General features: G+C 42.3%; 1 protein-coding gene across 4 annotated transcripts in view; it reads right to left on the reverse strand.

Annotated features, from left to right (window-relative positions):
• Positions 1-23,083, reverse strand: part of trim44 (tripartite motif containing 44) — a 68,053-nt gene extending 44,970 nt beyond the window's left edge. For 2 of the 4 annotated variants that reach the window (XM_029696659.1, XM_029696658.1), the window contains exons 1-3: positions 16,102-16,248; positions 14,111-14,772; positions 11,266-11,343 (exon numbers count right to left, since the gene is read on the reverse strand). In XM_029696659.1, the coding sequence (XP_029552519.1) occupies positions 11,266-11,343; positions 14,111-14,772; positions 16,102-16,216 (855 nt within the window). In that variant the 5' untranslated portion in view covers positions 16,217-16,248. Of the gene's footprint in view, positions 1-11,265; positions 11,344-14,110; positions 14,786-16,101; positions 16,249-22,517 lie in introns of those variants that run through there. The other 2 variants (XM_029696661.1, XM_029696660.1) reach the window with 2 other exon arrangements.
• Between the last annotated feature and the right edge of the window lie 722 nt (positions 23,084-23,805).

Below are 23,805 nucleotides of genomic sequence, written 5' to 3' on the forward strand. Positions count from 1 at the left end.
ATGCTACACAAAGACAGAGAACGACTGCTAGGTATCAAAATATTACAGAGGAGAGTTGTGGGTTTGACTAAATATAGTAAACTTCTTAAACATTGGCCATGAGAGAGAGAAATAGAGGAGTGCTGTGCACATGACTTCAGAAGTCTAGACACTCCAATGAAATTAACATCAGACAGTGGCTCCTTTGGGATTAAAGATTCAGAAGGTGCTACCAATTAGTACTGATAGAGAATGCTAACATTGAGCCAACACTCTTGGGACCAGCAAAACGTTACATACTCATAGCTGACAGCTAAAGCCTGTATGTGTTTACAATTGTATTTAACGATCACTTGAACTCATAGTCATGCATACATTAGAAATCAAATCAAAGTTTATTTGTCACGTGCACCGAATACAACAGGTATGCTTACTTACAGGCTCTAAACAATAGTGCAAAAAAGGTATTAGGTGAACAATAGGTAAGTAAAGAAATAAAACAACAGTAAAAAGACATGCTATATACAGTAGCGAGGCTATAAAGGTAGTGAGGCTACATACAGACACCGGTTAGTCAGGCTGATTGAGGTAGTATGTACATGTAGATATGGTTAAAGTGACTATGCATATATGATGAACAGAGAGTAGCAGTAGCGTAAAAGAGGGGTTGGCGGGACACAATACAGATAGCCCGGTTAGCCAATGTGCGGGAGCACTGGTTGGTCGGCCCAATTGAGGTAGTATGTACATGAATGTATAGTTAAAGTGACTATGCATATATGATAAACAGAGAGTAGCAGCAGCGTAAAAAGAGGGGTTGGGGGGGCACACAATGCAAATAGTCTGGGTAGCCATTTGATTACCTGTTCAGGAGTCTTATGGCTTGGGGGTAAAAACTGTTGAGAAGTATTTTTGTCCTAGACTTGGCGCACCGGTACCGCTTGCCATGCGGTAGTAAGCGAGAACAGTCTATGACTGGGGTGGCTGGGGTCTTTGTCAATTTTTAGGGCCTTCCTCTGACACCGCCTGGTGTAGAGGTCCTGGATGGCAGGCAGCTTAGCCCCAGTGATGTACTGGGCCGTATGCACTAACCTCTGTAGTGCCTTGCGGTCAGATGCCGAGCAATTGCCGTACCAGGCAGTGATGCAACCAGTCAGGATGCTCTCGATGTTGCAGCTGTAGAACGTCTTGAGGATCTCAGGACCCATGCCAAATCTGTTTAGTTTCCTGAGGGGGAAATAGGCTTTGTCGTGCCCTCGGACCATTCTAGTTTGTTGTTGATGTGGACACCAAGGAACTTGAAGCTCTCAACCTGCTCTACTACAGCCCCGTCGATGAGAATGGGGGCGTGCTCGGTCCTCCTTTTCCTGTAGTCCACAATCATCTCCTTAGCCTTGGTTACATTGAACTATTTAGCATCAGCGTTTCCCCTATATTCACATTCCTCCCCCGCTGCAACAAATATGTGACTCGTTTCAGAAAACTAGGCGTATGTCGCACATCACTACTTCACAGGAGAGCCATTTGAATGTAAACATAAAAAAATATATCAAAATGCGTTTCTTGGCAGAAATGTCTTCTGGAACATGTGAAATTTCATGTGCTGCAATAATAAACTTGTATTCCATCCATAAATACAAATTAAATGGTTAAATTACGAGCCTAGTTGGTTTAGCTACGGACAAAGACAGGAACCTTACCACTAGCCACGATTGGCTGAGATAATGGATGGGCTGGACATGCCGGGAGATGAGCTTGGATTGGTCTGCCATGAAGCACGCTTCTGTCTGTAAAGTGAGCTGTTCAGTATGTGCTGATAGAAAGGACTAACATGCTGTTTTTGAAAGATATAACGTTAGCCATCGAGAACTACAAAAGTTTTGCTACTTTTCCTCAACAACATTGATGCCCTGAATTTAGCAGGCGCTATCGACAGATCAGTTGGAAAAAGTGATGGGCTACTTTCTGCACACGCCACGGTCAGTGGGAACTTGACACAATCTTGCCCAACAAGATGTAGCTACAAACAAAACGGAGTTAAATGGTTCCAGTCTGCCGTGAAGCGTTCATCCATGTATACAGGTAAGAGTCTAGCCACATATTCAGGTATACACTTCTAATTTTATCAGAAAGTCATTGATCTATGTAGTAAAATTATTCAAATCAGAAATCCATGTGCATTGCTAGTTAGTCTAATGTTAGATAGCTAACATTGAACCTAGTATGTTAGCTTTAGCATCCTGCAGATTCGTACTACAGCTATGACAATGTTTGTATTGGTAGTAGTAGGAGTTTGGATTATGCCGGTTCATTGTTTAGCTAGCTAGCTACAGGTCTAAACAAAAAGACTCCACTTCGGCCAGATTATTACATGACTCATCAAATCAGCCAGGTGTATCTGGGGTTGATTACGGCCATCTATTATACTTCATGAACATGTGTACATGTCTAGACAATAGTGACCCATCCACTTAGCTAAACATGGCTGGGGGGTGGTTATAGAATTTCCTTCATATGGCCCATCAATTTAGACAAGTGTGTTGGTTAAGTGTCATCTAAAAATTCTAAAATATTTTTATCTGGACACTTTGTTTTTGATATTGCTACTATGCAAGTCACCATTTCAGTGAACCATTTCTACCTTCCGTATCCTTTGCATGTGACAAATAAACATAGATTTTATTGTATATATTGTGTGTTTACCACATGACCTCACATGTGAATCCTTAATGAGATGGGTGGGGCTAAGGCTTAAGAGGATATGAAAGATGCTGAAAGGGTGTAGACAAAGAATAACTCTCTCCAGTAGGTGTAGCAAATTATTCAAGGGCCATTTTCTCAAAAGTGGAGTTACAAGTTTATCAACTTTCAAAGCAGAATTACTTCACATTGTTCCTCAACTGCAGTGTATGATATACCATTTACTAGCTCGGAGTCATTACTTTTATCCATTGTAAAAAATACTATTTTAAATTTTGCTACATAAGACCGAATCGAGGAGGTTGGTCACATATCTATTTTTTTTTAAAGGGATAGTTGTTGGCTCAATGATTGGAAACCTATGGGAACTACTAGCATGTAATTGCGCTAACATTAGTAGCAATGCACCCAGGTGCTAACAACTTTAAAAAGTTAAAAGCACCACATTAAAATGTAGGAGCACCAGAAAATAAGATTTTCTAAATTGACTGAGATACAGCCTATATTGGGCACAGACGTCAATTCAAGGTCTATTCTGCATTGGTTCAACATAATTTCATTGAAATGACATGGAAACAACGTTGATTCAACCAGTGTGTGCCCAGTGGGTAGTTTATTTTGAAGCACATGTTGTGCCCTAGAAACTAATATGTAACACTGTAAAGACATGAGTTTATTATAAAAGCTAAATTGTTTATACAAATACCTGTAATTGAAAATACAAAGTCATTTGTGAAATATTAGGTTTCTACATGGTGTAAAAACACAATTTTCCTATTGAGATGCATTATTTTGGGGCGGCAGGGTAGCCTAGTGGTTAGAGCGTTGGGCTAGTATCCGAAAGGTTGCAAGTTCGAATCCCCGAGCTGACAAGGTACAAATCTGTCGTTCTGCCCCTGAACAAGGCAGTTAACCCACTGTTCCTAGGCCGTCATTGAAAATAAGAATTTGTTCTTAACTGACTTGCCTAGTTAAATAAAATTGAAAATTGTACACGTCCCTTTAAAAACATTGTGCTGATGACATGCAAGAGATCTGTCATTCATTGCTATGATCATTGATCTCCTGTGCTCCAAATGTTTGGCTATACTGGTAAAACCAGGTTATTAGCTAGCTAGCCAATGAGGTAACATGACTGAACAGAGTGTAAACAAATGGTTAGACAATGCAGTCCCTGTGATCCGCTATAGGAAGAAGAAAAAATGTTGCGTCGGTAATAACGGGTCAGATCTTTAGACCTGGTTGGGTTAGAAGCAACACTGAGCAAATCATAAATGAAACATTAGGGCCTGTACACTTGTTATAAAACTTTCTGTGCAGATCATCTCTCCCTATATACTGTAGGTCCAGCTGGTGCTTATCCCCAGTCCCAGGCTCTGCGTACTGTTTTTACAAGGCCTAAAAAGCATTAATGGAACATTAGGACTAAATGGCTTTGAACGGTCTATCCCTCCCTCTGGCAACAATGGCCCCGCTCGAAACACTTTTCCAGAGAGATCCAAAGCCCCATTCTTCTCTCTCTCTCTAACTCTCGCTCTCTGTTATCGGCATTTCTCTGCAAGCAATCACATTCTCCAAATTACCCACTAACTCAACAAAGGAGAAGTACTTTTTTTTTATATACTTTCTCCCTTTTTTCCCTCTAAAATAATGTACAAATGGGGAAAGCAAGAGAGGGAGAGTGAGAGAGAGGATCAGAGAGAGGGAGCAAAAGAGAGGGCCTGTGACATCGGCTGTGAAAGAACATCAGCTACAGTGAGCTCCTGTTTAATGATACACACGGTAATTAAATTAAAATGCTGTGAAAAGAGAGAAAGAAGGATAAATGGAGGTAGAGGCAGATAGAGAGAGAAATAGCCCAACACCATATTTTTTTTTTGGTGCATTTCTGTCTGTTCCTGGCGTCCCTTTGTCAGCTTTAATGTGTCTACTGCTCTTGTAGATTTTCTGAAGCAGGGTAAAGAGATGGAGACAGATGGTATATATACTGTATGTATTACTAGGCGCTCCTAAAATGGAGTGATTCCTCACAAAACCCAGACAAAACAAAAAAAAATGATTTGGGGGATTTTCACGAAATGTAATCCATCGAATAGTCCTTTGGAGGAAGGATTGCTGACATGTATCTAAAAGCAAAATTGAGAAATAATTAATCAAAGTTGGCGTTTTTATGACATTTTGGCCAAATCCAGGCCTTCAAATCAAATCAAATTGTATTAGTCAGATGCGCCGAATACAACAGTGAAATGCTTACTTACAAGCCCCTAACCGACAATGCAGTTTAAAAAAATACGGATAAGAATAAGAGATAAAAGTAATAAGTAATTAAAGAGCAGCAGTAAAAAAATTATATATACGGGGGGTGCCGGTACAGAGTCAATGTGCGGGGGCACCGGTTAGTTGAGGTAGTATGTACATGTAGGTAGATTTAAGTAAAGTGACTATGCATAGCTGAGAGTGGAAGTGGTGTGGAGAGGGGAGAGGGCAATGCGAATAGCCTGGCCATTTGACTAGACGTTCAGGAGTCTTATGGCTTGGGGGTAGAAGCCTCTTGGACCTAGACTTGGCGCTCTGGTACCGCTTGCCGTGTGGTGAACAATTATGACAGGAAATCATGCCCCGTTATGCCAAGCTCCATATGCAAATCACCCCTCTGCCCTTCCCTTATGATTAGGGCTCCGTTGTTTCATCTCCCCCAACGCGCTCAAAGGATCACTGCCATTAGAGACTGAAAACCGCAATACGTATTGACCATGCCTCTAAGGTGTGCATGCCCTGCCGAAGGACCCTAGTATGCAGAATAGGTGCTTGGAGTTCGTCGGCCCCCGTCTGCACCAGTAATGCTAGCTTGGTGTGTAACGACCTGTGGTGGTTAATTATAACCAGAGATACTGGAATATAATGCACTCTGGTATAATTGTGGACTACATGAAAAGGCGGGCCGAACAGGCCCCCATTAACATCGACAGGGCTGTAGTGGAGCAGGTCGAGAGTTTCAAGTTCCTTGGTGTCCACATCATCATGGTCCAAACACACCGAGACAGTCGTGAAAAGGGCATGACAAAACCCTTTCCCCCTCAGGAGATTGAAAAGATTTGGCATGGGTTCCCAGATCTTCAAAAAGTTATACAGCTGCACCATTGAGAGCATCCTGACCGGTTGCATCACCACCTGGTATGGCAACTGCTTGGCATCTGACCGTAAGGAGCTACAGATGGTAGTGCGTATGGCCCAGTACATCACTGGGGCCAATCTTCCTGCCATCCAGGACCTATATAATAGGAGGTGTCAAAGGAAAGACCATAAAATTGTCAGAGACTCCAGTCACCCAAGTCATAGACTGTTTTCTCTGCTACCGCACGGCAAGCGGTACCGGAGCGCCAAGTCTAGGACCAAAAGGCTCCTTAACAGCTTCTACCCCCAAGCCATAAGACTGCTGAACAATTCATCAAATGACCACCGGACTACTTACATTTGTGACCCGATTCAGGAAACTAGGCAAGTCATGACTTCACAGGAGAGCTGTGTGAAAGTAAACCTTTTTTTTTAAATCAAAATGCATTTTTGGCAGAAATGCCTTCTCAAACATGTGAACTTTCATGTGCCTTAATATCAAACTTGTATGCCATCTGTAAATATGAATAAAAAAAGTGTTAAATTACAAGCATAGTTGGTTTAGCCACAGAAAAAGCAGGCAACCTTCCCGATAGCCATGATTGGCTGAGATAATGAGTGGGCTGGACATGCCGAGAGATGAGTTTGGATTGGTGTGCCATATAGCACTCGTCTGTCTATTGGAGCTGGTCAGTATGTCTAGGTAATAGTGTCAAACGCAGCTTTTTTTATTGAAATTGACCTCAGGTTCATCATGTTTCTATTGATCATCCTTGAGATGTTTCTACAACTTGATTGGAGTCCACCTGTGGAAAGGCACAAACCTGTCTATATAAAAAGGTCTCACAGTTGACAGAGCATGTCAAAGCAAAAACCAAGACATGAGGTCGAAGGAATTGTCAATAGAGCTCCAGGACAGGATTGTGTTGAGGCACCGATCTGGGAAGGGTACCAAAACATTTCTGCAGCATTGAAGGTTCCCAAGAACACAGTGGCCTCCATCATTCTTAAATGGAAGAAGTTTGGAACCATCAAGACTCTTCCTAGGTCTGGCCGCCCGGCCAAATTGAGCAATCAGGGAGAAGGGCCTTGGTCAGGGAGTGGGCAGCTAGTCAGGATTGATGGAAAGATGAACGGAGAAAAGTACAGAGAGATCATTGATGAAAACCTGCTCCAGAGCGCTCAGAACCTCAGGGGGGGGGGGGGGGGTTCATCCTTCCAAAAGGACAACAACCCTAAGCCCACAGCCAAGACAAAGCAGGAGTGGCTTCGGGATAAGTCTCTGATTGTCCTTGAGTGGCCCTGCCTGAGCCCGTACTTGAACCCGATCGAACATCTCTGGAGAGACCTGGAAATAGCTGTGCAGCGAAGTACCCCATCCACCCTGACAGAGCTTCAAAGGATCTGCAGAGAAGAATGTGAGAAACTCCCCAAATGGAGGTGTGCCAAGGTTGTAGCGTCATACCCAAGAAGACTAGGCTGTAATCGTTGCCAAAGGTGCTTCACCAAAGTATTGAGTAAAGGGTCTGAATACTTACGTAAATGTAACAAAATGTGGGAAAAGTCAAGGCGTCTGAATACTTTCCGAATGCACTGTATCTGACCTGTTCAAACTTCAACATTGTACCTGTTTTGGTAAAAACATAATCACAGATCTATTACCAGTGGCAGGTACTGTGTGTGTGTGTGTACACAGAAAGATGTATGGAGCCAGCACATGGAGACTTGCAAGAATGTGATGAAGTCCAGACTGACAGACTAGCTTGATACTGATGTAACTAAATGAGAGAGACCTGGCACTCAGCACTAATATTTTACTAGACAACTTTTACTTGTATAGTTTTTTTTTTATTGATTTGAGCGGTATCATTCAGTATGGGGAGGGAGAAACCCTGTGTATACGGGACACCACACAGGAAGGTGTGTGACATGTTTGCCAAAGTAATTTCATTACCACCAGACAAAATGCCGATAGGCACAGTATCTGTATCAGCTGGGAATGGTGAAAGGTACACATTGTTATATCAGCAGAATACTGCTTCCATGGTATTATATAAAAGGTTGTTTGGCAAGAACACATCCAAGAAACATCCACATCAAATCACACCCCCAAACCAACTCACGCTTGGCTTCTGTCATGGCCACCAGCAATTCTTGAGGAGCAAGTTCCGCTTTAAAGTTATTGCCCATTTTATACAGAGAATTTCGCATAGTAGGCAGTGTAACCAATCCCAGCCCTCTTTTTACTTGTATCATTGCACATCCAGAAAAACACCAGCAGAGGGCAACCATTTGAATCCATTTTCACATTCACTCTGTTGGTAATGCTTACAAATTGGATCATAACTCTAAAAGTAGCAGAGACCCCCCCCCATGGAACTTTGCTATGCCTACAAAGTATATTATGTTCAACAATATCTTGCCCAATCAAACATGTTTATATTTTTTTATATTTGTAAAGTAATGTCAAAAAAAAGTTTTTGAAATCAAAACACTACTGATATTACAGAGCAAACGATAAAGCTTCATATGACACCAATGTTTGCTTAGTAGCACCAACAGATGAAACACTATGGAGTCTTAAAGGAGGCCTGTGGAAGGCCAAATGTCATAAATATGCCAACTTTTATCAATTATTTCTCAATTATGCTTTTAGATACAAATGTCAAATATATGTCAACAATTCTTCCTTCAAAAGACTATTCTATGGATTACACTTTGTGAAATCCCATAAATCAATGGGCCCTGTCTGAGGTGATTGAGTAGGCAGCCAGCAGCACCACAGAAGGCAGTGCGCCACTGACAGAATTATGCAGAGGAGACAGTAAATAAAATAAGAGACAGAGGTAAATATGCTGACTACCTGCTGCCTTGATCTAAACCTCCCTGCTTCACACAATGTTACCTGCTCTCTGAGACAGACATATTGACACACACAGAGAGACACACAGACAGAGAGACATGCAGGCAGGCGGTTAGGTATGCAGGCAGGCGGTTAGATATGCAGGCAGGCAGGCAGGCGGGCATACCCCCCATGCTATCCTAATCCCCTGGTCACCCATTAATATGTATGGACTGAGTCACAGCATTACTGTGCTTTTTATATAATATTCCATTCTCCCTGCAGGTATAGTGTGTGTGTGTGTGTGTGTGTGTGTGTGTGTGTTCCATCCCCCTGCGGAGCATGGAGATGTGAGTTAAGAGACGTGAAGATTAAAATCCCCATACCTGAGGCAGAGTACATAATTAAGCAGAGGGAATTTAATAAGTAAACAGCAGCTATGGGTTAAACCTTTTTATTCACTCACCTCCCTGAAAAGCACACACACACACACACGCACACACACACACTCCCTTGGGACCATGCTAAAGTTTAATCTCTTCAAACTTCCCCTTCACACACACACCCTTCCCTCTGCCAGCATTGAACTGTAGCAGCTAGTAGTCTTGCATAATGAGAAGCTGTGACATTTGAGAGCATGGAGAGGACACACTGACAAATCCACCTAATGGTTCCTGACGCTTCAGCCTGTGAGTGAGGAGGGAAGTGGATTCTCCTGAACATGCCACACCTCTCTGGTGGGAAGACAGGAGACAAAGGGTCCAGGAAGGCCCGGGGGCAGCATTGGTATTCTAGTATGATAATATGCCAGGGCTGGTATTCCAGTGAGTACGATATTAAACTGATTATGGCAGTAGGCAGATTATGCAATAGTCATGGAAACACCTTAATTCTGCTTATATTAAATCGCCATAAGGTCCAAATTGAAGTATTCATATGTCGATTAAAACACCTGGTTTTCTGAGCAATCTTTCAACTTATTAGGACATGTAAAGACCTCAATCAGCGTTCCAGCTGTGTATTTGATCAGCTCATGTGCTACCACCAGCCGAGAGCCTCCCTCTTTAGCACAAGTGAAGTGAGTTCGGAACAACTGAATGCATGTATCTTAGAAGTAGTTTTCACATACAAACTTTATATATGTCTGAACTCAGAATCAAATAGGCTTCCCAAAAATAACATGGTCACTGTGGTAGAATGTTTATTTTGATTGGCATTGATAAGAGTGCTAGCAGGTAGCTTGATTTCAGATGTGTTCATGTAAATATAATTATTAGGGAAATCGTTCTTCTTGCAAAGCATGTCAACATTTTAATCAAACTATTATATTAATCTGACTATCCACAATAATCACATTATTGTGTACATGTAACTGTACTCGGTGACTACTTGCCAATAAGGGTATTACCTTTTCACAGGGTGTTCAAATGAACCTGCTACATTATGGTTCATGACAGTGGGTCAGCTCTCAGAGGAGGCGGCGTTACGCCGCTCCGCTCACAGAGAGAGACATAGTTATGTAACGACACAGCAGAGTGTTAAGGCTGCAGGGTTTGCTGGAGGGCCAGGTTCAACACTGTCTATGGTAAATAAATTAGACCTGGCTGATTAGCAATGACCTCCCACGTGCTCACGCACGAACACACAGTTTTACTCCCAGTGACTGTGTCCCGCACTAAGTTATTTAGGCTGACATTAAAGCCATTATTTCCAAGGTTGACCGGGGATAAAGAAAGTCTATTTGAGTTGTTGTGTGTTAAAATGGGCCAACCTGGCAAGAGGGAGAGCAACTTAGCTACCTGCCAATCCTATAGCCTACTGTATAGGAACCAACAGCACAGAGGGAAATGATTAATATCACTCTGACCGCTGCCAAATAATCAATCCCATACACTGAACAATAAACTCCTTAGAGGAAAACCTACAGTCACTAACACAGTATAAAGGACTCTGTGCTAAAGGACTCTGTGCTATTTTCTATTTGATTTAACTAGGCAAGTCATTTAAAAACAAATTCTTATTTACAATGACGGCCTACCCCGGCCAAACCTTGACGCTGGTCCAATTGTGCGCTGCCCTATGGGACTCCCAATCACGACCGGTTGTGATACAGCCTGGAATCGAACCAGGGTCTGTAGTGACGCTTCTAGCACTGAGATGCGGTGCCTTAGACTGCTGTGCCACTTCTGAGCCCTCTGCTATGTCTCAGAAGTAAACCAGGATGTATCCCTGTTACTCCAGTACTGCTCAACAAAGCCATAGATGTCCGTCTGGGAGGAGATGAAGACAGATTTAGATGGTGATGTCATAAATACCTAGGTTTTTAGAAAGGTATGACGCTCCAGGAAGCCAAGTGGAAGCCTTCTCAGTGAACGGAACACAGTGAGTAGATAGGAATAATTGGCTCCCATGTATACTTCCTCTGTCTCATTTAGGATGTAATCTCTGTGTAATCCATCTTTAGCTCACACTAGACTGGTGTGTGTGTCATACTGCCACAGCTGGGTTTTGTTCTTAGAGAATTTGAATTAGGAGAATAAATCAGACTTTCTCGTTCAAAGCAGTGTTCCGAGGTAGAAACACTGTCAGCCATATTGGAATGTTAGTTGTAATAGTGTGGTTGTACTGACCTCAGGGTTGGTCCACTTGGTCTTGATATGGTCAGCCATGTTCTGTGTGCAGCCCAGCAGGTCATAACCCTCCCTGCTCTGGAGGAGAACAAAGAAAACCCAGAGACAGACAGTCACACAATTTGAAGTTGGTTTGTTTTTGAACTTTGTAAAATTCCATCACTCCTAGGCTTAATCTATTCCTCAGAGGCAAAATTATGATGATGATTACCCCACTTGGTTCATCACTAATTGGTACTATAATGATACTGAGTGTAAATGGGGCAGTGAGAATGTCATCTCTCTCCTCCCTGCGTAGTGATGATGATGTGTCATTCCCTCTTCTGCACATTATCCATGATATCTCCTCTGCCCACAGGGAGCAGTCAGTTAGTCAATGAGTCACGGGATGGGACGGGCTGTAAAACGCCTGCAGTAAAAAGCCATCTGGGAAGGAATTGCTCCCTAGCCAAACAGACATTGGAATATGTTAATCATATTCCAAAAAATAAATGTTGTTTCCATACAAATTATTAATAGGGCTAAATAATTGGGAGGATTTGTCATGAGGTCATTGTAGCCTTTACATGGTGGCATACTATTATTATTTTGACATGAAATCATTGTGTTAAACATATGGAGATACTCTGCTCAACTTTTATAAAGCCCTAGTGTGTTGACTGGAGGTAATGTATGCGTGCATGAGAGCTATTAGTCTATTGTAATCATATAATATTACAGACACTACATAAACAATATTGATAGTATTGTTTCTACTATAGGGGATGTAATTTGCAGTAGAGGGCTTAGAATGAGTTACATACAGGCTGTGTCACTTCACTGTATGCCAGTGGAGGCTCCTCAGAGGAGGAAGGGGAGGAACATCCTCCTCAGTGAATTTCATGAAAATTAAAACGGTAAAACATTGAAAAAGTTATCCTTTTAAATACAACTATACTAAATATAATCACGTCACCAAATAATTGATTAAAACACACTATTTTGCAAAGAAGGTCTAAAGTAGCCTCAACAGCTCTCTGTAGGGTAGCACCATGGTGTAGCCGGGAGACAGCTAGCTTCCGTCCTCTTCTGGGTACAATGACTTCAATACAAAACCTAGGAGGCTCATGGTTCTCACCCCCTTCCATAGACTTACACAGTAATTATGACAACTTCCGGAGGACGTACTCCAACCTATCAGAGCTGTTGCAGAATGAACAGACATGTTGTCCACCCAATCAAAGGATCAGAGAATTAATCTAGTACTGAAAGCATAAGCTACAGCAGTGCATAAAATGTGGTGAGTGGTTTACTCAAAGAGAATGAATGACAGTAGTTGTACATTTCTTCCAAAATAAAAGAGAAGCAAGAAAGAGAGAGATTGTCTTTTTTTCCCTCACTTTGTTTCCCTTACTTAGCTAGCAAATGCAGCTAGCTAGTTAAGCCTACTCAAACAGAGGAATGCTATGTTAGCTAGCTGGCTATGACTATCCAACAGAACACTGGAACTCTTCCAAGTCTAGGTAAACTTTTGGTTTGACAAATTTATTGCCACCCCGCCGGTGTAAGTGCTTACTGACTTTACACTGTAACGTTACTGCATGATTGTTGTGGGTTTACAAATGCGTTAGTTCTATTAGCTATGCTGACTATGACGTTACTTTAGCTAATATTGTGACAATGATGTAGGCTGTGTGTAGTGGTTTGGCTTGGAAAGGTTTTTTCACCTGGTCACATACAGCTGATGTGCATTGAAATCCACAAGCGAAAGGAAGAGTTGAGAGGAGGAGAGCGCATAGATGCGAGAAGGAATACGGCGTGACTGATATGAAAGTGAACGTGATCAGGGGTGTATTCATTTTGCCAATTCTGTTGAAAAATGATTCTTATAACAGAAGCAAACGGACCAAAATGGGGATAAACATACCTGAATTTGTCCAATAGAAACTCTTGTTTGCAAATGTTGGACTAACGATTACACCCTATATCAGCTAGATGCAAGCAGGAGTGTGCAAGGCTTTATTAAATGTCACTGTCTGTCCATGTGTCACTGTCTGTCGCCTCAAATTTGTCTCTCGACCTGTGTGCACCTACATTGTAAAATGTCATTCTAGGCTAGGTTGTAGCAACCTTGTGATGGGTATTGGGAAACATTGAGTATCATGTAGTAGTCTAAACCTATCGCTGTTACATTGAACTGGGTGAATGGAACATGAATGTCAGTCATCCAATATGCTGTAATAGAAATAAGGCCATGCTGAAGAAAAAAAACAAAATGCCTCCCTCATCTTAAATGGCACTGACCGCCACTGCTATACAATCTCTATCCATGAAGAATACCTTTGCAGGTCATATAATCAAGGACACAGGTGGCAAGGATCTCTCTCCCCCTTTACAATGGAATGCAAGTTTAGAACTCTTGTTGGCCATTGTTAAGGGTCTGCATGTTTGTATACACTATATATACACAAAAGTATAAAAGGACACCCCTTCAGATTAGTGGATTATCTTGTGGCTGAATGGAAGCAAGTCCCAACAGCAATGTTCCAACATCTAGTGGAAAGCCTTCCCAGAAGAGTGGAGGCTGTTATAGCAGCCAAGGGGGGGGACCAACTCCATATTAATGCCCATGATTTCGGAATGAGATGTTCGGCAAGCAGATGTCCACATACTTTTGGTCATGTACTGTAGTGTTTGTTAAAAATTGTGGGACTGTGCTTATTTCCATGTTATAAATGTGGTACTGCGCTAATATGAAGGTTATTAACGGTGGTACAGTGTAATATCTATGTTATAAACATGTGTTGACAGGTAGTGATCATTGCGAGTCCGCCTGCAGGTATGATGTAATTTAAGTGCGACTCACCTTCTGCCAGACGTAGGCCTCGCGCAAGGTGATGATCTCATGCTCACGGTGCTCCCCCTGCACGGCACACACCACACAGATGACCTTCTCGTCAGTCTTGCAGTAAAGAGTACCCTCCTGGCCATGCTCATTACAGCGCAGCCGCTCCACTGTCACCGTCTCCCTCTTACTACCTCCCTCTGGGGCTGCCACCGCCTCTTCATCACCATCAACTTTCCCCTCCCCCTGGACTCTCTCTCCTCCACACGCCTCATTCTCTTGTACCCCAATCCCACCCCATGCCCCATTTTCCACCACCTCTTGCTCTGCCCTACGCCCAATCTCTCGAACCCTTTCCTCCCCCGCCCCCTCCCCTGTGTCTCTGTCCCTGGCCAGCTGTTGGGACCGGGCCTGGGGCTGCGCCACTTCCTGGCTGTAGGGCGTCAGTAGGTGTCGTGTGCTGTGGACATGTTTCTCAGCGTGGGTAGAGCAGAAGGCGAAGCTGCAGGTGTAACACACCTGGGTTGCCTGCTGGGCCTCATCAGGCTCACAAGCGTCACATGACCCATCCATCTGTGGTAACTCCTCCTCCTCAGGTCCTCCACTTCCTCTCCAGGGTTCCCCTTGGTCTGTCATTGTGGTGGGTATGAGTAGGGTGAATAGAGGGCTAAGAGCAGGACACCCTGTAGGAGAGATCAGTAGTACAGGACAGAGTATATAAATAGTGGTGACCAGGGAACACATACTCACACCAAGCTCATGTAGTCAGAATGTTACAGTCAGCTCCTCTAGACATATCACATGTGTTTGGGAGGGACAGACAATCTCTCTAAGAATACAACAGTAATCTACACCTTTAACAAACACATCTTCCTACTGTACATCACCTAAGCAACAGTAACAAGTTGTAGCGACTACTGTCAGAGGGAAAACACAACCCAATTCTTCCACAGGTACTGTACTGGGTTGGGTAGGTTACTTTCTAAATGTAATCCGTTACAGTTACCTGTCCAAAATTGTAATCAGCAAAGTAATTTTTGTATTAACCAAACTCAGTAAAGTAATCTGATTACTTTGCGTTACTTTCCCCTTAAGAGGCAATTAGAAGATGACAAAGATCTATTGCAGGATAAATCAATGTTAGAGTTTACATAGCTTGCCATAAATCGATGTTGCATTTTACTTTATGGGTTGGTTATGTAGGCCTCTTATAACCCATTGCTTTCTACTACAGATAATAATACGATTAGGCTTTATGGTTACAAAAAAATCAAAGTCCGTCAGATTTCCCGTCATTCCAATTAAATGTAATACCCCTTGATCTTCAAGAATATTAAATATGGAAATATAGACTAGCCAAATAGTTTTACCTGAGCATATACACACATACTTTTTTTTCATACTCAGGCGGGGTCTCAATTTCCTGTTGAGAATTAGAATAGTAGGATACACAAGGTGCAATTTTGAAATGTTGTGTATCAGCAGTTTTTTATCTTGTTATGTCACTCAAATTAGCCATGTCAGCTAACAATTTTTTGATTGGTAAATTAGTCTAGCCAGATATCTAAACTATTATTAATGGTCTAATACCTAGAGGCCCTGACCAACCAAAGCTCGCTTAGGGTCTCTAGGGCCGGCCCTGAATCATTTACCCAACCAAGGAGGGCCCCCCAGTTACCCATGTGGGCCCCCTACCTCTTCTCCTCCTCCCATTTGATGATTAGCAGAGCGGGCCCTGTGGTTGACGGTTGCAGTAAAAAAAAATTGATATAAATATACACTACCGGTCAAAGGTTTTAGAACACCTACTCATTCAAGGGTTTTTCTTTATTTTTACAATGTAGAATAATAGCAAAGACATCAAAACTATGAAATAACACTTATGGAATCATGTAGTAACCCCCCCCCCCCAAAAAAAGTGTTAAATCTAAATATATTTTATATTTGAGATTCTTCAAAATAGCCTTGATGACAGCTTTGCACACTCTTGGCATTCTCTCAACCAGCTTCACCTGGAATGCTTTTCCAACAGTCTTGAAGGAATTCCCACATATGATGAGCACTTGTTGACTCCTCCCAAAATATCTCATTTTGGTTGAAGTCGGGGGATTGTGGAGGCCAGGTCATCTGAAGCAGCACTACATCACTCGACCTTCTTGGTCAAATAGCCCTTAAACAGTCTGGAGGTGTGTTGGGTCATTGTCCAGTTGAAAAACATATTATATTCCCACTAAGCCCAAACCAGATGGGATGGCATATTGCTGCAGAATGCTGTGGTAGCCATGCTGCTTAAGTGTGCCTTGAATTGTAAATAAATCACTGACAGTGTCATTAGCAAAGCCCCCCTACACCATAACACCTCCTCCATGCTTTATGGTGGGAAATACACATGTGGAGATCATCCGTTCACCTACACAGCGTCTCACATGGACACGGCCGTAGGAACCAAAAATCTCCAATTTGGACTCCAGACCAAAGGACACATTTCCACCAGTCTAATGTCCATTGCTCGTGTTTCTTGGCCCAAGCAAGTCTCTTCTTCTGTTTGGTGTCCTTTAGTAGTGGTTTCTTTGCAGCAATTCAAACATGAAGACCAGATTCACGCAGTCTCCTCTGAACAGTTGATGTTGAGAAGTCTGTTACTGAGTGTCTGTTACTTGAACTCTCAGTAGCATTTATTTGGGCTGCAATTTCTGAGGCTGGTAACTAATGAATTTATCCTTTGCAGCAGAAGTAACTCTGGGTCTTCCTTTCCTGTGGCTGTCCTCATGAGAGCCAGTTTCATCATAGCACTTGATGGGTTTTGCGACTGCGCTCGAAGAAACTTTCAAATTCTTTAAATGTTCCGCATTGACTGACGGATGGACTGTCGTTTCGCTTTGCTTATTTGAGCTGTTCTTGCCATAATATGGACTTTGTCTATTACCAAATAGGGCTATCTTCTGTATACCAACCCTACCTTGTCACAACACAACTGATTGGCTGAAAAGCATTAAGGAAAGAAAGAAATTCCACAAATTAACTTTTAACAATGGACACCTGTTAATTGAAATGCATTCCAGGTAAACTACAATTTATGCATATTCAACGGGTGTTGAATATGCCACTGCTGTCATCCTTACTTCCAAGCATTTATTCAAGTTGGATAATCTTTGGATGCCGACAGCAGTCACACATTGGAAGACATAGCTTGGACTATGGCCTATGAAAGCCTGTTCCTGCTCTTTTCCCACAATCCACCAAACATTTGGTGTGTAATAGTGGTCTCCGACTTGTGGTCAGACTCATGTGGAACAAACTTAAACTTGTGCCTTTTTTCAATGCTGATTTGAATGTAATTGAGAAAACAGAAAAATGTCAAAGATAAATATTTTCTTCTAATCCTAGAAGTAATCATCTGTAATCTGATTACAATATTTTTGCTGGTAATTTAACAGATTACAGTTAGGTGTTTTGCAATACATTACTCCCCAACCCTGAGACTGTACCTGCCAAGGTTTACTGTCTTGGTCTGCACACACACACACACACACACACACACACACACACACACACACACACACTCTCTCTCTCTCTCTCTCTCTCTGGGCAAGCTCGTTTTCCATGGACCAGTGCCAAGGGTGGGTGGAGATTTTACTTAAGGGCCAATGGAATTGTATAAAATAAATAAAACTCCGCCCACCCGGGACACCGGCCATGCAGAATGAACTACCTTTCTCTCTTCCCTCCTGTCAATCGTCAGACCTTGACCTTTTTTTTGTCATTTTATTTTATTTTTTAAATCGCTTCACTCGTCATGTTTTGCTCCTGTCCCTCTCTTTCATTTCACTCTACAGGAGAGCATATGAGAATGCAGGCTACCCGCACTGCCTGCCCGACACACACAGCAAGACCTAAACTTCATACAAACCCATTATGTGGCAATATATTGAATCACTCCAATATGGTATCCTTCTGCGCGGAAGGATACATTCCGAGTAAGATTAGTCCCATGTACCGGGTAGTGCTGCTGCCACCGCACTACTTCCAAATCTTCCATTTCTCGGCTCATTCCAGAGAGGATTCGCTTGGTAAGAGCTCTATATTAGAGAGTGTATAGGCGCAGAAGTATACCCACTGCTATTCAATAGCTTGGAGCAGCTAGCTAGCCTCTCCATCTGGGTGCTCTGCTGTCCCCGCACTCGGTTTGGCTTGTCATCTCGTTCGGGTTTTGTTATTGTTTTTAAATCACTCGTGACAGTGTACCAACCCGAGAAATACTTGGTTTGGTCGACCAGTATTGCGGCGCTGGCGGTTTGTCTTAGTTGTCTGTGGGACTCTGTCCACCAGAACCCTCACGGTTTTAGCCTTCCGGTTCTGGGACCGCCTACCCTGCAGCCATCTTGCCTAGACTCTTGCTCTTGTGTGTTCCACAGTGAACAAGCTATGCAAAGAGGCTAGCTTAATGAGGTGTGACCATTACAGGACAAAGCACAATTATAAATACACTGTACACTTCCCTTAAGTCCTGCCAACCGGAACCCCGGTGTATATACACCAAGAAATAAGCTATAAAAGGTGGCTTGAGTTACAGCTGACCCACACATATAAAGCAAGAAATAAGATATAAACGTGTGAGGTAGAATGCCCTGCCCCTTCACAGTCAGGCAGTTCACACTCCATGTGTCCACCTTCACATAGTCTGTGTTCAAAATACCCACTTGCATTCGGCGTTCTCCCGTTCTTTCAAGCGTGATCTTCCAAGAACACCTGAAACAGCACATCGTGTCGATTGGGAGAACGCAGAGTGCTTAAAATCCCCAAAAATTTAAAGGTACCTCGACGTGACCTCTAACCTAAACTTCATCACGCACCTGGCGTCAAAGATATATTGTGTAGCATAAAATCAGGTGGACCCCCCTTCAAATTAGTGGATTTGGCTATTTCAGCCACACCGTTGCTGACAGATGTATAAAATTGAGCACACAGCCATGGAATCTCCATACACAAACAGTGGCAGTAGTATTGTCTTACTGAAGAGCTCAGTGACTTTCAACGTGGCACCATCACAGCATGCCACCTTTCCAACAAGTTAGATAATCAAATTTCTGCCTGCTAGAACTGCCACGGTCAACTGTATGTGCTCTTATTGTGAAGTAGAAACATCTAGGAGCAACAATGGTACAGCCGCAAAGTCGTAGGCCACACAAGCTCACAGAACGGGACTGCCGAGTGCTGAAGTGGGTAGCAAGAAAAAAAATAGTCTGTCCTAAGATGCAACACTCACTACTGAGTTCCAAACTGTCTCTTGAAACAACGTCAACACAAGAACTGTTTGTTGGGATCTTAATAAAATGGGTTTCCATGGTCTGGGGCTGTTTTTAATGGTTTGGGCTAGGCCTCTTAGTTCCAGTAAAGGGAAATCTTAACGCTACAGCATACAATGACATTCCAGACGATTCTGTGCTTCCAACTTTGTGGCAACAGTTTGGGGACGGCCCTTTCCTGTTTCAGCATGACAATGCCCCTGTGCACAAAGCGAGGTCCATACAAAAATGGTTTGTGGAGATTGGTGTAGAAGAACTAGACTGGCCTGCACAGAGCCTAGACCTCAACCCCATCGAACACCTTTGGGATGAATTGGAACGCCGACTGTGAGCCAGGCCTAATCGTCCAACATCAGTGCCCAACCTCACTAATGCGATTGTGGCTGAATGTAAGCCCCCACAGCAATATTCCAACATCTAGTGGAAAGCCTTCCCAGAAGAGTGGAGGCTGTTATAGCAGCAAAGGGGGACCAACTCCATATTAATGCCAATGATTTTGGAATGAGATGTTTGATGAGCAGGTGTCCACATACTCTTAGTCATGTAGTGTAGCTAGCTACGTCCGTTTACAATATACCCAATGTAGTAGTGTTAGCCACTAGTGCTACCAATTCAGTGAAGGACTATCCCAGAATGGAAATATTTAACACAAATACTAAGTAAAAAAGGAACAGAATCGTTTCTCTCAGTACCGGTCACTAAATTAAGCTGAAACCAACCAGAATTGCTTGGTCTGCTGCTACATCATTGTGGACGTATGACAGGTAAGCTTTCATGCACTGTACCACGGCTGAAGCAACAAAAAAATAATGAAATAGTGAAATAAGCTATTTTGCTTACTGTTTAAGAATGATACATAGCCAGGACTGCTGGTGTTTTATTTCCAACGAGCAGGCTTACATTGTGATAAATTCATATTGCATATTATTCAATTACACCGATGTTAAAGATAGCTTGGTTTGATATTCACCCTATGCATTGATAACTAATTGATAGGCAATATGATTCAATACAACTAGATTAGGTCTAGACTACATCTTAATGTAAACTAAATGTATTAGATACAAAACAAACAACTGGCATATTATAAAGGAGAACACGTCCAATTTAATTATATGCATACATATCAAACAGGAATATATATTAAATGAACACACCAAATATCATTAAACTGGCATATTATAAAGGAGAACATGTCCAATTTAATTATATGCATACATATCAAATGAACACACCAAATATTATTAATGCCTTTCTCTCTCCTTGCAGGGGATTAGACAGATGAACTGCAGTCCCCAGATGCCCATGTCTCAAAACCAGAATTGTGTGGAGACATCAACACTGGTTATTTCTTATAAAATATGAACCATTGTTTTTCTGTATCTGTGTACAGTATGAATACAACAGGATACACATGGGCCAAAGAAATGCTTATGTGCAGGTTCATTCTCGACAAAGTAACAATAAGAAATAAAATGAATACCAACAAAAAGTAAATAGTTCAGTAGCAAAAACCTTTAATCAACCCCAAGAGAGACACATCAAGGAGATGAACATTCAAAAGCTTGTTCAGGACACGAGGGCACATTTTTTTTCACTACAACCACAGGTTTTTTTTTTTTTAAATACACAGGTCAGGAGTTTATAGGTTTTTGTGCCAACCTTTCACCAACACCTCATTCAACTAATTGTGGTCTAAATTGTAGACAAATAGTTGAACATGGTGTTTGCTGGGCAGTAATAAAATGTGCACACAGTACAGTACCCTGGGGCAGAAATCATCCACATCTGTATTTTAGAATGAGCTTCATATGTTACAATGAGCTGACAATTCTGCATGATGGAGAATACTGTGTGGATCCACTTCTAACATAGTGACGTTGCACACTGCTGAATAAGTTCCTGACTAAACTCCTGTGATAGGGTGATTTTCCTGGTGGACAGGAGGTTCTCAAATTCTTCACAACTGTCTTGGTGATGGGGTGGGATGTGCGTCAACCTGAGGAAAACAGAGCAGAAACATAAAGCCAAGGGAGGGTAAATTAACCTCATTGCTCAAATTTTAAATGCTGGTTGAAACTGCTGAGAACCACAACTAGCTTTGTTAATGTGCAATGGTTTTTCATATTCATAGGCTTGATCACGTACGTTTTAAAACGTTAATTTCATTATATGCAATGGTGAAACAAGAGGGGAGGGGAAAGTGACAAGAAGAAAGTTGGCTAACGTTAGGTAAACATACTACATGTATGTATTTACTGATAATTTAAGAATGCACAAATAACTTGCCTGGCTAGCAAGCCTAGATTGAACACAACACCGCTAGCTGCATTTCCTGCAGTTTTTTTTAAATCAGATGTTAAAATGTCTTGCCTCCAAACCAGTCCGCGCAGTGACTCAACATTTGAATGAAACATTTATATGAAAGTAATTCGTTCAACATTTTAACAAAATATCGTAAATCAATAAACCTAATACTTACATTTTACAAAGTTATTCCTTATTCCTCTGGAACATTTTCTCCCAAGCAGGGACCTCAGACCCCGTTAATTCAAAAGTTTCGCAAGGTGTTATGGGATATCCTCCCCGGCTAACGAAAAAATATGCTCCCATACGTGCTTTGTTTTCCAGACCTTTCGCTTATAGAACTTCCGGTAAAAAATAAGAAAAATCCGGTAAAATTAGTACGTACTTACCTTTTCGCGTCGCACGTGAAAAATGACAGTTGGCTTACGTACTCGCTATACGCTCTAGATAGAACACAAGTATGCATTTTGGAACATAGTAATAGTGTATGAGACAAAGGCTGGTACTGTAGGTCCGTAGTAATATTTACGATTATACACAGCAGGGCCTAAACTTAATGCAAACCCGCTCTTTTGCTTTCTATTCAGTTCTCCCTCTCTCTTTGTATTTTTCTCTATGTTGGGGCCTATCCCTCCTGAACACTGCTCGGGTATTCTCTCTCCTTCCTGACACAAACATCCAGCACAAACCGGGCTTCGCTGCCAAAAAAATCCCCCTCTTCTCCCCTCTGCTATATCCAATTCTGACTCATTCACACACTAACTTTTCCCCTGTGAGGCCTAGCAGTGTGCAGCTCAGTTCAAATGGGTACTCACTGCTGGTATTTCTGTGAGGCAGGCTCTGCAGTCTCGTTCTCTTTCTGTCGCTCTTCGTTTCACTCTCTGCTCGGGAGAGCACAGCCAGTGTTGACGTTAGCTAACTGGCACTTCCTTATGCCAACTGCCCTGGTCTGTTGTGCTCTAGCCTGCTCTACTTTCACTTCACAGCTGAAGCTCTGGTTGCATTCACTTCCTTGTTTTCCTCAGCTGCTGGGTATACATTTTCTCCCCCCTTCTCTCTTTACTTCCTGGTTCTCTAGCGGCAGCCGGAAAGAGACACAGAGGTGGGAGAGAGAAACTATCTTGACAACCATTAAAGGCAGAGGGAGCAGCCCGCTAGCAAACACAGACAACGGAGCAGGATTAGAAGGCTTCAGAGGGAGAGTAAACAAACTCTTCCACCGTTCTCCTCAGAAAGAGCTAAGAGGCTATTGTGCTAGGCTCCACATAAGCAGAAGTGTTTAGAGTGCTGCCTGCTACTCTATGGTGAAACATAAATACATTTTTCATTAACTAAACCGGCTACGTTGAGTGGCATGTGCTATTTTAGACGCTTGACACGCTGAAAGTCCGCCTCTCCCATCTACTCATAGTTTTTTTAGGAGAATACTAACCCACATGGGTGATTGAAAAATGAACAAGGTCCACACTCCAGTCCATTTGGTGGCGGTAATGCACCTTAAAGTTGGTTGCCAACTGCCATATAGAATCCACAGAAGAAGAAGAAAAATACAAAATATGAGAGATTAATAAAAGAGAACTAACTAAAAACTCTCTAGGTTTCCCCTTTATCTGTGGATTAAATGTCAGATTAGAAAAAACACGATTTTATATGACACAAAATTGGTCAAAATTCTACAAAGATCCAGCAAAAAAAAGTACCATATGCATTTCAGGTAAAATAACCCAATGATTATCTAACAAGACAAATTATCTAACAAGACAAATTACCTAGCAACAGCAAACTAGAAATGTCCATTAATGGTTCATCTGTGTTTTGACCTGTCCCCAAATGAATATAGTTGGTTCACAGTTGGTTTTGCTATTTTAACTGGCGTGTCATGAATGCATCTGGTGGGAATAGACAAAATCAACATGCGCATGATGGAGGATGCATGCACGGAGCCAGTTTGGTCAAGGTGTAAACTGAAATCACAGTCTGAGTGGGCCTCCGAGGATGCAGACAAAGATGTGTTGCCAATTGCAAAATATAAAAGAATAAAGCCAGACAAGCCACACTGCAAGAGAATAAACAACAGAGACAAAAAAACAAGCATTTAGCACA

Source organism: Salmo trutta, chromosome 17, assembly GCF_901001165.1.
Source record: "Salmo trutta chromosome 17, fSalTru1.1, whole genome shotgun sequence".
Classification (NCBI taxonomy): Eukaryota; Metazoa; Chordata; class Actinopteri; order Salmoniformes; family Salmonidae; genus Salmo; species Salmo trutta.